At 35.7% G+C, this 14,554-nt stretch overlaps 3 protein-coding genes across 3 annotated transcripts; 2 read left to right on the top strand and 1 right to left on the bottom strand.

Annotated features, from left to right (window-relative positions):
- Positions 1–1,446: 1,446 nt before the first annotated feature.
- LOC141713084 (uncharacterized) lies at positions 1,447–8,507 on the top strand. The gene is made up of 3 exons (XM_074516318.1): positions 1,447–1,632; positions 1,728–1,782; positions 8,034–8,507. The coding sequence occupies exons 1-3, from the start codon at positions 1,541–1,543 to the stop codon at positions 8,139–8,141; spliced, it is 255 nt and encodes an 84-aa protein (XP_074372419.1). The 5' UTR covers positions 1,447–1,540; the 3' UTR covers positions 8,142–8,507.
- Positions 8,508–9,548: 1,041 nt separating this feature from the next.
- On the top strand, positions 9,549–10,028 carry LOC141714802 (uncharacterized). Its single transcript, XM_074518300.1, has one exon. The coding sequence runs from the start codon at positions 9,549–9,551 to the stop codon at positions 10,026–10,028; it is 480 nt and encodes a 159-aa protein (XP_074374401.1).
- Positions 10,029–11,328: 1,300 nt separating this feature from the next.
- LOC141710960 (bZIP transcription factor 27-like) lies at positions 11,329–12,498 on the bottom strand. The gene is made up of 3 exons (XM_074513435.1): positions 11,845–12,498; positions 11,701–11,775; positions 11,329–11,568 (listed from the first exon to the last, which is right to left on the bottom strand). Exons 1-3 carry the CDS (start codon positions 12,229–12,231, stop codon positions 11,500–11,502), a joined length of 531 nt encoding a protein of 176 aa, XP_074369536.1. The 5' UTR covers positions 12,232–12,498; the 3' UTR covers positions 11,329–11,499.
- Positions 12,499–14,554: the final 2,056 nt, after the last annotated feature.

Here is a 14,554-nt window from a genome sequence, read left to right as displayed (position 1 = left end):
GCAGAGCTTAAAGATGCCAAAAGGAGAATGATTGATGAACTTAGATATGCTGAGAGATGTTTGTTGAAGAATTATCTCAGAACAACTCCTGACATCAGAGAGATCAGATGATGAAGCCAAGTCGAAGATCTACAACAACTTAAATTCTGATATTTGTACAGATTGAAGTTGTTATCAGAAGTTGAATATTGGTAAAGCTTTAAGGACTGTAAGTTGTAGTTATCTAGTCTAATTCTCATGCATTTGTACTTAATATTTTTGACATCATCAAATATATGTTAAACTTGTATATTATGCTAATTTACAAGTTGGGGGAGATTGTTAGATATATTTGATAATGTCATGGCTAATATAATTTATGTTTAGATTTCAGATCTTACTTAACAGGACAAATCAGTACTTAACCGTTGATCAGTACTTATATTGGAAATCAGGACTTAAGGATATCAGTACTTATATTATCAGGAGATAATCATCAGAAGTTAGATATCAGAACTTAAGTGCTGAAGGACGATCAGATAAGGACAGTAGTTGATTAAAGGAAAGAAGATCAAGATAAACATAAGAAGAGATATGCATGAAGAAGGAGTTCCGTGAAGAATGGAATACTTGGAAGAAAAGATATCTGATTGATATATTTTAGGAAGCAGAATTATATTCCATATCAATTAGCGATTATCTTGTAACTGTGTAGTATATAAACACAGACATAGGGTTTACACTAAAAGTGTTATTATATTCGAGAAGATTATTCATTGTAACCCTAGCAGCTCTCGTGATATTTGTTCATCACTGAGAGGTAACAGTTCCATACTGTAACAGAGTTTATTGTTTCAATAAAGTTTGTTTTCTGTTACTTAAGATATTAAAGTTCGATTTGATTGTATTATACACTGTATTCACCCCCTCTACAGTGTGTGTGACCTAACATGTTGTAATAATATGAATTTGGTATTAAATCAAACAACTCTCACACAAGATATTTATCTTACAAATATAGTTTTATAACTTATTTTTTAATTTTTTTTTGTATATAAAAATTTAAATGTTAAATTAATATTTAGAAGAAAAAAAATTAAAAATAATTCATGAAACTACATCTTTTAGGAGTCTTAAAATGATTGTCAAACTCTCATCACCAAGATAAACGTCCTGGGGGACATATGGAGTATTATATATAAAGATATAGACATATATTAAATCATTAAAATATTACAAACCGCCACTATATTTTAATAATGTTATCAAAAATTGAAATAATGCTAATAATCAAATCTGAACCTAAAGTTAGTGACTAAAAACAAATACGAACCTAACATTAGTGGGTGAAAGAAATAAAATAATAGTTGAATGGTAAGTTTCTAAAAACGAGATAAGTTGAATGACGAAAAAATCAATTTTCCCTTTAGAATATCAAAATGGTTAAATGGACATCTAATTAAGGTACGAAGAGCATAGAGAAACCCAGAAAAAAAAATGTTTGAAAGAAGCCTAAAATAAAAACCAAAAATCCAGGCAGTGCTAAATAATAAGTGAAGAAATGGTGAGAGGAAGTGAAATTATTTTGAAAAATGGAATCAGTAAAACCCTTCTTCAAATAATGGTCTGCCCTCTTTCTAAACAACCATTAAGGTGAGTTTAATTTTTAATCTTTTCATTAATTGTTTGGACATAATTTTCTTGAATTTCAAAGATTGTAATTTGGATATTATGTTTTGTTGATGTAGGTTCAGTGAGAAATCAAATTCACTCATCAGTGATGCTATTGGCGTGTCTTATCCTGTGAGTTCTTCTCTGCCTGCCTTAAGAAATTCGCTTTGTATGATGTAGCTTCATTGATCAATGATATGCAGTATGCACATCTGTTTTCGATACGTATATCTCTTCTACGAATTTTAGTGTAAATGAATAAGCTTGTTAAATGAATGATTTATTCGGGTCCCAATGTACTTTTTAATTGGGACAAATGAATATTCTCGATAAATGAATAAAATTCTTTGGTCCTAAGGGTATTCATGTACATATTGAAGTTTGATGGTACATGAAGAATGTATGTTATTAAGAAACAAATTAAAAAGTACTTGACAACAACAAAAATATTAAGAAATGTCTGCAATTCCACAATTGAACTCATATGACCTGAAATACCATAATTCAAGAAGGGCCCAAATTAATACGCATTTGAGTTTCCATCAAACAGATTGCATATGTAAAATATTTAAAATGCATATAGATGCATCTCTGAAGTGTGCATCTCCGGAAGAAGTTTTCCAAGATCAGCATCCCATATACCCTTGTCACCTGAACAAGGTGATACGCATTTTGAGATGCAGATTTTATGTGGTTGTCTGTTATTTTATTTTATTTTATTGCCACTGAAAGGAAAATTTCATTACTTCAAATCATTACAAAGAACATGATAAAACTCCGGATGAACATCCTCCATCCGCCAAATACGATCAGCTGGTAAATAGCTATATCTCGCTAAATAGTGAGCTACTCTATTTGCAGATCGTTTTACAAACCTTAACATTACGTTTTGATTGTGTAATCCTGCTAGAATTTGCCGACAGTCATCCACTACGCGCCCCAGATAAGATAAGCTTGAGTAGCAGCTGCGTATCCACTGAACTAACTCCAGGCAATCGGTCTCCACCTCCACATTATATTGATTCTTCATCTTGACCCAGCTGAGAGCTTCTCTAACTCCCATTGCCTCTGCTAAGACTGGTGTTACTGAGCCTTGACAGCATCTTGATCTTGCTTCAATCAGTTTACCCTCGTGATCTCTAACGACAAAAGCGTGGCTGTACTTGCTTGGATTTGCAAATATCGCTGCGTCGGAATTAACTTTAACTCTACCAACTGTTGGAGTTCGCCATTGTTCTACACCATCCTCCTGGGTCATATAACCCATTGAGACGCTAAAAGTGTTATCCTGAACAAATTTCCACTGGTTAAAGACAGACATTGCCGACGTGACTATATTAACAGACTCCATGCCTTTCGGCTGCCACACTAATTCGTTCCTGTTCTTCCAGATCGTCCAGGTTATCATTGCTGTAATATGAACTTGTGTTCTATTTCTCTGTTCAAACACCTTTTGCAGCCAGTCATAAATTGTGAGAGAGGCACCAGATATGGCCTTCAAATCTGAAATGTTCCAACATTGCTGAGCAAAGGAACACATGACTAAAGAATGTAGCACCGTTTCTGAGCTTGAATTACAGGTAGGGCACCATTCATTCACAGGGACATGTTTACTGCGTAAATTATCTTTGGTAGGGAGACAATTATTTGCAGCACGCCATAAAAAGTTTTTTACTTTTGGAGGAATTTTTAAATTCCACAAATTCCTCCAAAATCCAGAATTGTTAACCACTGTGACGTTTCCCTTCATTTCCTGTAAAAGCAAGTAACCTCCCTTAACTGAATATTGTCCCAACTTATCTTGCTTCCAATACCAGTTGTCTTTGACTTGGTCATTCAGAGGAATATTGACAATAATCTATGTATCTCGTTGATCGAAGACGTCTGCAATTAAGTCAACATCCCATCTTTTTTCACCTGTGATCATCAATGACGAAACTGTTTGATTCTCAATAGCTGCGTTTCTCGTATGGATATATGGGTCTTGTTCATTTGGTAACCAAGTATCTGTAATGATGTTTATACTTTCTCCATTGCCAACACGACAAGCTATTCCTTGTTTAACCATACTTTGGGCTGCTAGAACGCTTCTCCATATATAGCTCGGATTACTACCAAGTTGAGCTTCTAAAAACGAACCTGCATGATAATATCTGGCTTTAAAAACACGGCTCACCAGCTTTTCATGAAATTGAATCAACCTCCATGCCTGTTTAGCTAGGAGAGCTACGTTAAAGTCCCTGATATTACGAAAGCCCATTCCTCCTTCGTTTTTCCTTGAACACATTCTATCCCACGAGACCCAATGAATACCTCTTTCCTTTTTCCGATCCGATTTCCACCAGTACTTACACATAACTCCTTCCAAATCCCTGCAAATTTCAACTGGTAATAAAAACACACTCATGGTGTAGTTCGGTATTGTTTGACCAATTGTTTTGATTAGAACCTCTTTAGCCCCCCTTGACAACTGTTTTTTATCCCAGCCTTCTATTCGATCTTGCAGCCTCTCCTTAATAAAGCCAAATACCGCAGATTTCTTCCTTGTAATAAGACTAGGCAAACCTAGGTAGGAACTATTCTCATCTGCTTCCACAAACCTCAACTTATCACGTAATTCATGCTTAAGAGCTGCACCAGCGTTTTTGCTAAAAAATACTGAAGATTTGTCTACGTTCACCTGCTGACCAGAAGCTGTTTCAAATGTATGAAGCATTTCCATGATATGGTTGGCACTCTCTATACTTGCTTTGCAGAAAACAAAACAATCATCCGCAAAAAGAATATGTGATATGGGAGGAGCTCTTTGTGTGACTTTAATACCTTGTATTAACCCTCTCGATTCATACTTACGAATAAGAGCAGAAAAGCCTTCAATATATAAGAGAAACAATTAAGAACTTAAAGGATCACCTTGTCTGATGCCCCGAGACGGGGTGATTGAACCAAAGTTTCTTCCAGCATGAGAGACTTTGTATTTAACGGAGGAAATGCATGCCATGAACAACTTAACCACTTTATGATCAAAGCCTATTTTATTTAACACTGCAGCCAAATAATTCCACTCTACCCGATAATAGGCCTTGCTCATGTCAATTTTTAACACCATCCAGCTTTGCTTACCCTGCGTTTTCCTTTTGAGAAAATGCATTAGCTCGTGAGCTACCATGACATTGTCCGTGATGAGTCTACCAGGGATAAAAGCGCTCTGATTATCGGATATAACCAAATCTATAATTCTCTTCAAGCGGTTTGCCAACACTTTGAAGATTACCTTGTATATCACATTGCAGAGTGATATTGGTCTTATATCCTTCATAGATTGAGGGTGTCTCTTTTTTGGAATCAAGGCTATATTGGTATCCACCAGGTGGTTATCAATTCGACCAGTTTCGAAGAACTGTCTAACAGTTTGCACCACATCAGTGTGAACGATTTTCCAAAACTTTTGATAAAACCCCGGCGTTATTCCATCTGGCCCTGGGCTTTTATCCGGGTGCATATGGAATAATGCAGCCTTTGACTTCTGCTTCTTCCACAGGTTTGAGCAGCATGTCATTTTGATCCCTGCACACTTTAGGCTCAATGCAATCAATCACTTCTTGCCATTCTGTATGAGACCTGGTAAATAACTCCGAGAAATAATCTGTCACCACATTTTCCAACCCTGTATTCCAATCCACGAGCTGGTCCTGATTGTTTTTTAGACTACAAATTTTATTAATTGCTCGTCTCTTTTTTACCGAGGAATGGAAGAACTTACTATTATTATCACCTTCTCTTAACCACAGCTGTTTAGACCGTTGCCTCCAAAACACTTCCTGTTGCGCATATACCTCAGACAACTTCTTCTGTGCTTCTCTGCTCACTGAGATTGAGTTACTATATCTCCTTCCTTTCATAGCCTTCAAAATTCTCTTGCAATTATGAATTCTCTTCTTAAAGCTTCCGGTAATTTCCTGGCCCCAGGTTGATAAAATACTTGAACACTTCTCTAGCTTCTCAAACAATGTCTTATTTGTATTTCCTGCCCACACTTCTTCGACAATTTGATGACACATTGGTTCGCGAAGCCAAGCGTTCTCGATCGCGAACCTGAAATTCTTTATATGAACATCTTTTATGATTTTCTGAAGCTCCAGCAATATGGGGCAGTGATCTGAAGTTGAGATCTCAAGATTAGTGAGCGTAGCATCCGCAAACACATCAAGAAAAGGAATATTAACTATGGCTCGATCAAGACGAACTTCTATCCATTCTGAAGTCCCAGCCCCTCTTTCCCAAGTATAAGGGTAACCTCTCAACTCCATATCAACCAAATTGCATTCATTCAACACCTCTCTGAACCCTTGAATCAATCTTTGTGGATAAGGTCTGCCTCCTGCCTTATCATTTTGTGACGTCACATTATTAAAGTCCCCAATGAGACACCAAGGAAGGGAATTGTTCATTGCTAGGGTACGCAGCATACTCCAAGTTTCTTTCTTTTGCTCCTATCAGGTTCGCCATACACTCCCGTCAATCTGTACTCATTCCCACTTTTATTCTTTATCCTCATATCGATATGATTCTTGCTAAAAGAGTTTAAAATTGCTTCTTCTTTATACCTCCATAACATAGCAATGCCTCCACTAAGCCCCTGTGTTTCCACCGTTACCATTCCCTCAAAGTTTATTGAGTTCTGCAGTCTTTCTACTGTCTTCTTTTTACAAATAATCTCACTTATAAACGCAAAATCGGGTTTCTTTTGGAAAATAATTTCCTGTAGGAATTGAAAAGCCCACGGGGTCCCAAGCCCGTGGCAATTCCAGCTTAAGGTCGTCATAATGATAGGCGAGCATCCTCCTGGACACTCGCCCTTAACCCGTTTTTTGACACGCCTTCCTTCATTCTATCTGTATGTTGTTCTTCCTCAGTTTCAGGACTTATTTCCATGATCACATCTTTATTACAGCCCATATTATTGAGAGGATCCAGCCCATCTCCAGTACGATGCTTCTTGGACTCTATAACCGTAAAATCCTTTTTATTGTTATCGACTCCCGTAATTTTAGTGATAGACATAGGTGCAGTAACTAACTCATTTCCCGCTCTTGTTTTTCCACTTTGAATTTCTGAAATCCCTTGATTTTCTCTTTCCAAACTAATTTCCTGAATTGTTGGAGTAAATTGTGGATCGAAAGTCGTGGTTTCCTTGCTCACTCCATCACCCTTTTTCACCGTTTCCGAGCTGCCAGCTCCGCCGTGCATCTCTGTTCTTAGCCATTTTGCACCTATCGGCTTAACTTGGCCTCTGAGGGGTGCTCTCATCCATGGTCTGTATGGCTTAATAATTTCTTCCTCCGGGGTTTCAAATAATCTACTGCAGAATTTCTCCGAATGACCAATAACTCCACAAATGAAACAGAACTGAGGAATGTTTTCATATTTGAAGTTTATCCAATACCATTCATCTCCAGCCATTTTGATTTTCATTCGTCTTTTTATTGGGTTTTTCAAGTTGATGGTGACTCTTATTCTCATATACTCCCTCCACACCCCCTTGAAATTATTTGGACAACAACGAACGAAATGACCAACAAAGTTTCCAATGTTCTTCAACACTTTCTCTGACATAAAACCCGGCCTCATGTCGTGAATCTGCACCCACAAATCCATTGAATTTAGCTCTACGCATCTTGGGTTCTCTCCATTCTTGAGACGCGCCATCACTAAAGGGCGCCTGTTAAAGGACCAAGGACAACCTTCCATTACCCTGTTGACATCTAGCTCGTGATAGAATTGAAATAGATACAAGTTTGAGTCCAACTCCTTCATGTAACTCCTTTGCCCGGTTTCCAAATTGCAGCCATTGTGTGCTGCAATGCAAGAAAATCAACCTTTCCTTCAACGATGAACCTTCCCACCACACATAATTTTGGATTAAAACCTTGAATAATATGATTATGTTCTTCTTCTCCTTCTGCTATTATCTCGTAACCAGCCTCCTCCTCTTCTTCCAGAGACACCATATTCATGCTTTGAACCAATGTTTCAGGAATAGCCATGATACTTCTAATGATTGTAACCAGAGAGTAAAGATAATAAAATGATTGAATAATAATATTGAATCCTTAATGCAAAAACTCAGAACATGTCAAAAGACAAGACTCCTAATCATACCAAGACAAATCAAACCATGTCAGATGACAAGACCAGTTTGAAGCAGATTTAAGTTTAAAGAAATTACAAAAAACAAGAAGAGGTGCAAACTCCCTGTTTTCAATGTGTATAATAAAGTCCAAAGAAAAGCCTATGTTTACAAATGCGTTTAGAAAATATCAAAATTATTTTGGGTAGTTTTTATGTCTTACTGACAGTTACTTTTTTTGCTTGTTGAATAGATAGTGGACGGGATCCCGCATCTAGTGCCTCATGATGGTAAGATAATTGAATCAGATACTGCAACAGGACCCAGTGATTCTGTCGATTCATCTAACACAAACGGATAGTTGAAGAGTATGCTACTAAGATAAGATGATGTGCTGATGTGGAAGATGTAGTTTTCTTATTCCGAGTTGTTAGATTGCAGATAATGCATATTGCGATGAGATTTGGTAATTTTATATCATCTTTCTTTAATCTTTTGGGTGAGTAAATGGTTTGTGTAGTTGTGATTTTCATACATATGAATAATCCAGATCCTTGTCTGCTGTTGCATTGATCTGTAACTTGTTTGACAGAAAGCATGTGTTGTATTTGTGGCTAATGTCATCAGTTAGTATCTAAGATTCAGCCTTATTGTTGTAGTTGTACTTTTGCCAATGTAATAAATTGCTACTAAGATGAACATGATCATGCCTAGTTTTTTTATGATCTTTCCCACAGTGTGGACTTTTTGTGGTGTACCTACACATTGTAATCTCATATTAATCGGAGGAAAGTAGTAAGATATTTATCTTAATTTTGGTACTATCTGTTAAGGAATAAATAAATGCCATGTGAAGCGAGATAAACAGCCTTGGGCTCTAGCTGTGGATTAAATTATATTTTCTAAAGCTGGCTAGTAATTTTGCAAAACTTAGAATACTAATTTATAGTGTTAATTGTAATGGTGGCAATATGTACATATCCTTTACGACTATTTAGCTTAGTCTGGCTTGTCCGGTCCAAGTTCCTCAACATATTGAAAATCTGCTTCCAAGTTCACATTTTAGTCCAGGCCCTAATTATTCATTGGAGATGCATAGCATACATCAAAAGTTTGAAACCATAGATTCTAAGATTCTCCTTCTACTTCACTCTCTGGCCTTTGCCTACACAATGTTAGAACTGAAATGAAGAAGCTTCATTTTCTTCTCATGCGCTTCTGTGAAATGATTATTGGACTCCCATTTGTTTCTGGTATTGTGTTTGGGAAAAAGTAGCCTTTCCATGAGAGATGGAATGTAGAACCATAAAATAATTGCTAATCCTTCCAACCCAAATAGCTAAATGACTAGCTGAATAATAGAAAATATTGATTGCCAAAAATTTAACTTGTCAAAAATATATTCTACTCCATACGTACTATATATATATTGGCCAGCTATTCTATTATTATATCACAAAATATAACTAGGTGATTCTGAAGAGATATACAGTTAAACCTCTTTAAAGTAATACCCTTGGGACCGGGAAAAAATATTACTTTACCGAATTTATTACTTTATCGATATAATAATATTTTATTACTTTATCGATAAAGTAATATTTTATTACTTTACCGAATTTTTATGTTTACGTGGTACAGTATAATATATAATGTACGTATAAAAACTAGAATTAATCACATGCAATGTATTTGATCTAAAATTACTTTTATTATGATTACTTATATCCAAAAAGTTAATATCTTGAATGCTATTAGTTTTGCTAACATGGCTTGGAATATTGATGTGAAAACAACCACAATTGCAAATTGTTTTCGGCATTGCAAGATTCGTTCAGAAGAAAATGATGAACAAGAACTTGGAGAAATAAATGAAGGTGTCGAAGGATTAAATGAAGTTATCTCTAATTTACGATATAGGAATGTGATGGATGTCGAGCATCTCTTAAACTATCCAAACGAGAATGATGCGGTTATGGAATCACCTACGGATGAAGAAATCATTGAGTCGGTAATGAGCACTGATGAAGGGACTGATCCTGAACCCGACGATAGCAATGTCATCCCAAGCGTGTCATCAAAGGAAGCATTTCAAGCACTCACCACTTTGAACAATTACTTGTTACAACACGAGCAAAACATACCAGGAGTTATTTTTGTTTTACATAAAGTCAAGGACGAGATTAATTTTGGCTTTGGTGGAAAGAAGAAACAAGCTACAATAGATTCATATTTTAATAAGAATTAAATTTTGTAATCATATACATTATACAGTATATATATATATATATAATTATGGAATTATTACTTTACATATTACTTGGGCCCTTAATGACTTTCGAATTTTTTATTATCTTATGCTTTTAGCGAGAATATTACTTTACAACATTGGCCCAAGTTAGGACCGATGAAAATTATTACTTAAGCGAGGTTATTACTTTATCGGATATTACTTAATCGAGGTTTAACTGTATAGGCAAAAAAAAAAAAGGAGTAAGAAAAAGAGTGAATATTGTAAAACATAGCCGGGAGAAGGAGCTGGCTAAATATAGCCGGAAAATCTTGGCTATCTAAAAATTTGGTGAGCCACATTAGGCCCTTTGGGATTTCTGCAAGAGTATGACATTATAAGAGCAACTCCAACCTCCTAGTTATATTGGCTGGTCATTTGATTATTATATATTAGATGTATATATGATCTAGTTATTGGCGGGTAGATGGTCTGATGGGAAGAAGGCAGCAAAGCAGAGTGACAGACAATAAAATATGATAATAGCCAAGAGTAGAGGCTCACCGTATTTGCAAGGAAATAGTGCCTGACTATAAGTTTAACTAGCTATTAGAGGTACAGCTGTCTTAGAGATGTTCCGACAAGGCAAATGACTGCAGTATAAAACAGCCATGTCGTGTAATTGTGTAATTTGTAGCATAACAACTGCATACTGAACCAATAAAGTTTTGATAAATGGATGTTCTTGACGAAGCAACCACAAGAGTAAGGTAATTTTAGGCTAGTATGACTTTCATTTCAAACAAATACCCTGCTCAAATTTTAATCTTCTATGTACAAAGTGCTTGCTTAATAAAGTGATATCAAGCAGGCAAGTATGTCTAACTATGTCTAATTTGACAAGATAATGAAACAAGTCCAATCATTTTTTTGAGTTGCAAGAATGTCATAATTAAAGCATCAAACACGTGGCAAACCAGGTTTCATAACCTGTTAAAAACATCACAGATCAAAGTTATAATTTCGAAACAACCTGTTTCTCAGTACTCAAGTTAACCCTGCAGGTTATTATCAGGCAAGGAGAACCAACACTTGAGAGCTCTAAACTTTAATTAGTTATAAGAAACCATGCATCTTTACAGCTAATTAAGTTGGTGTCTCCTAACTAAGCCCAAGTGAATCATTTTACATAAGGAATCATGTATCTTGCCTTGGACTTCTGCATCTGGCTTCTACCAGTTGTATTTATAGATGTTAATAATGATATCAGCTACTTGATAATGAACTTCATATCAAGTTAACCTAGTTTTAGAAGAACATCCATTACAGTTACTTAAAACAACTGAAGTTGAAGTAATATAACATAGAATAGAATGGTTGGCAAATTACACATTACATTCATTCCTTCCGAGTTGCGAATAATCTAAGAGAACATCTTCGGCATTTAAGCATAGGTCTCCACATTAACAAATACTGGTCTCTCAACTTGTCAAAATGGAGAACTTGAAGACCGGTTAAGAGTGTGAGTGTGCTTCTTAGCTTGAGCTGCCTCCCAAAACTGCACATATATTATACATACATAATTACATATATACTTTTATGTTAGTCATAGATAGTTAACAGGAAGGAGAGTATTTTTTGAGAGCTGAGTTTCTAAACTTTAAAAAGAAAACAGGGTATAGAAATGTACCTCTTGGTCCATTTTGAGCCTGGCATTTTCGGCTTTTAAGGTTTTGAGTTTAGTCTCCAAGTCAGCTGTATGTGCCTGTTAATGGGAGAAGAAATGAATGTAATACATCAAGGAGGCCTGAAGATTGTAATAAATGATACCTACCTCTTTTCGATCCCTTGACCGAGCAGCAGACTCCCGGTTCTTGATCAAACGCTGGTGATGACGATCAGAGGGACTAATCGCTATTCTTTCCCTTGCACTACCACTACTCTGCATGCCCAAGCCTAGACATTGTTGTTTTGGGGCTGAACAAGTCATGGTATAAGATGAGAATGAGTTTCCTTGTGGTCTCGACAACACAACATTGTTAGTTGCATGTCCAGCAGAGAACAAATTGGTTGGTTCAGCTGTTGTTTGCGGAACAACAGGGTTGTAGTTTGGGTACTTAAAGGGCCTGGCCAAGAATTCTTGGAGATTCATAGCATCAAAACTAGTGTTGGGGTTTTTTAGAGAGGAAAGATTAGGAATGTCTTTCCAGATTTCTTCCATTCTTCTCGGATGTATTACAATTTTAATGTGTGTGTATGTGTTTTTTTCTCTTAAGAAGATGAGATAGATTTATATAGCAAGTGAGGTGTTATATCTATAATTCTATAAGCTGCAATGTACGGAGTATAATAGTGTACTAAATTTGGAAGAAGAGATGAAGAATAGTGTACTTAACACAATTGCAGAATATTTATATATGTAGATATAAACAGGGACATGGAGAGGGAGAGGGAGTAGTGTGATAGGATAGGAGTAGAAAGGAAGTGACTTTGCTTGTACCGTACAACTCTTACAAATTGAAAATAATTAAGATATATATACGCATACAGATACAAGGCAGCCTATCAAACTCTTTGCTTTACATGTGTAATGTTCATCTAAGAAATCAAACTAGTGGCAAACATGTAGTATGAGAATATCAAACAAACGTCTTACATACTTTATATATATGTATATAAAGACACTTTTATGTGCTCTCTTTTGGTTTAAATTTTTGATGTTTTAGTTAATTTTATTTTTGCTAATTAATTTCACGCACCTTTACTCGAACTCTTGACCTTGGGTGCGACAAGATTTTAATCTCCACGTGGGCCCAAGAATTAAACCACTACATAAATATTATGTCGGGCATGTTTTTGTTATCTTGCATGACCGGTAACATTTTTAAAAAGTATCCACTACAAGTCTGGTGTCTAGAAATACAACACCGAACTTCAAATTTAGAGGCTAGAGCTGCTGCAAACAATTTCTTAGTTTGATACAAATGTGATTTTAGTATTTAGTTTGATACAAACATTCTCGGAAAAGAAAACATAAAGGGGAAGGGATAGGGTTGATTGTTGAATAAAAAAAGAGTAAAAAAGATACTCCTTTCGTCTCTCCCAATTGTTATCGTTTCTGTCAGAGTGTCCGACACGCATTTTAAGATGAATAAAAAATATAGTTCTATAACTTTTTTCAAAGTTTTCTTTTTATATATAAAAATAGAATGTTTAAATTTTTATTCAAAAAAATAAAAATTTTAAAAAAAGTAAAAGAATTTCTCTTCATCCTAAAATGCGTGTCGGACACTCAATAACAATTGGGAGGGACGGAGGGAGTAAGAAACTACCACTCCACTCTAAACCAGAGAGAATGGAAACTAAGTATGGAATTAGGTTCCTTGGATATAAACTACCTTGTAGAGTACAAATACAGAGGGATGTGTTTCTGTTCTTGTACATGTCATGTAGAGAGAGGGGGGGCTGGGCTGAGCTGAGGGGAGTTGCATTTTACTACTCCTATATCTTTGTTCACAGAACAGTCTAATCACAATAAATACAAAGTGTGATCAGTTGTGTATTTGAACAGAGCTTGTACAGTGCAAGTCAAAAGAAAACAATTGTGTAAGATATTCGCATGTAAGACCAATTCGTGTCATATTCAAGTCCTTCCTACTGAATATATCTTTCATTATTTCAACTGTTTTCTCACTTTGATCATTCCTACATGTCATATGGAATATTTAATTTCAATCTCAGTGCCTAGACCTTGTTGAAAACTTCTCCAAAATTCTGGATTTGTTTTCAGATTTTAATCATTTTATTATTGATATACTAAAACTCCATACCAAGTAGTGAATCCTGAGCTCATGCACTAGCTTTTGGTTACACAAATGTAGATATATTTCATATACAAATAGCATGGATGAATATAGATACATGCAAATGGGTCCCCTTCCCCAATCATGGCTGTTTGGAGTTTTTTCAGAGTCAACCCTTACGCAATGGTTCATTGCGGAAGGCTACCCTTCCGCAATGATTCATTGCGGAATGGTATTAAATTACCTTTTTATCCTTACTTCCGCTATGATTCATTGCGGAAGGACTGAAAATACCCTTTTGCCCTTAATACTTCCGCAATGATTCATTACGGAAGTCGTGTACAGATATACCCTGCTAACCAACTGTTAGCAGTTTTATCAATTAAATAAAATTCTTGAGCGTTTTTTGGGCGATTCCGTGCGATCCTAAGACGATTTCTAAGGCAATTGCAACTGATTATTTTGTGTTCTTCTTCCTTGATTCAAAGGTTCTTTATTCTTCTTCCATTTTTTTCTCTTGTATACGCACAAACACACACGAGATGTATGTATAGTACACACACAAGATGTTCTTGATTATACACACATGATAATCTTGATTATTTGTGTTGATTTTGTTCTTTTTTAGTCGAATTGTATGATGATTTTATTCTTTTTTAGTTCGAATTGTAGCATGATTTGATACTTTTTAGATGGAATTATATGTTCTTCATTTTTTCTGATTAATTAGTTCGAATTAGG

The sequence above is a fragment of the Apium graveolens genome, chromosome 3, assembly GCF_009905375.1.
Source record: "Apium graveolens cultivar Ventura chromosome 3, ASM990537v1, whole genome shotgun sequence".
In the NCBI taxonomy this organism is placed as follows: domain Eukaryota; kingdom Viridiplantae; phylum Streptophyta; class Magnoliopsida; order Apiales; family Apiaceae; genus Apium; species Apium graveolens.
This window is presented reverse-complemented; position numbering and strand designations above follow the sequence as displayed.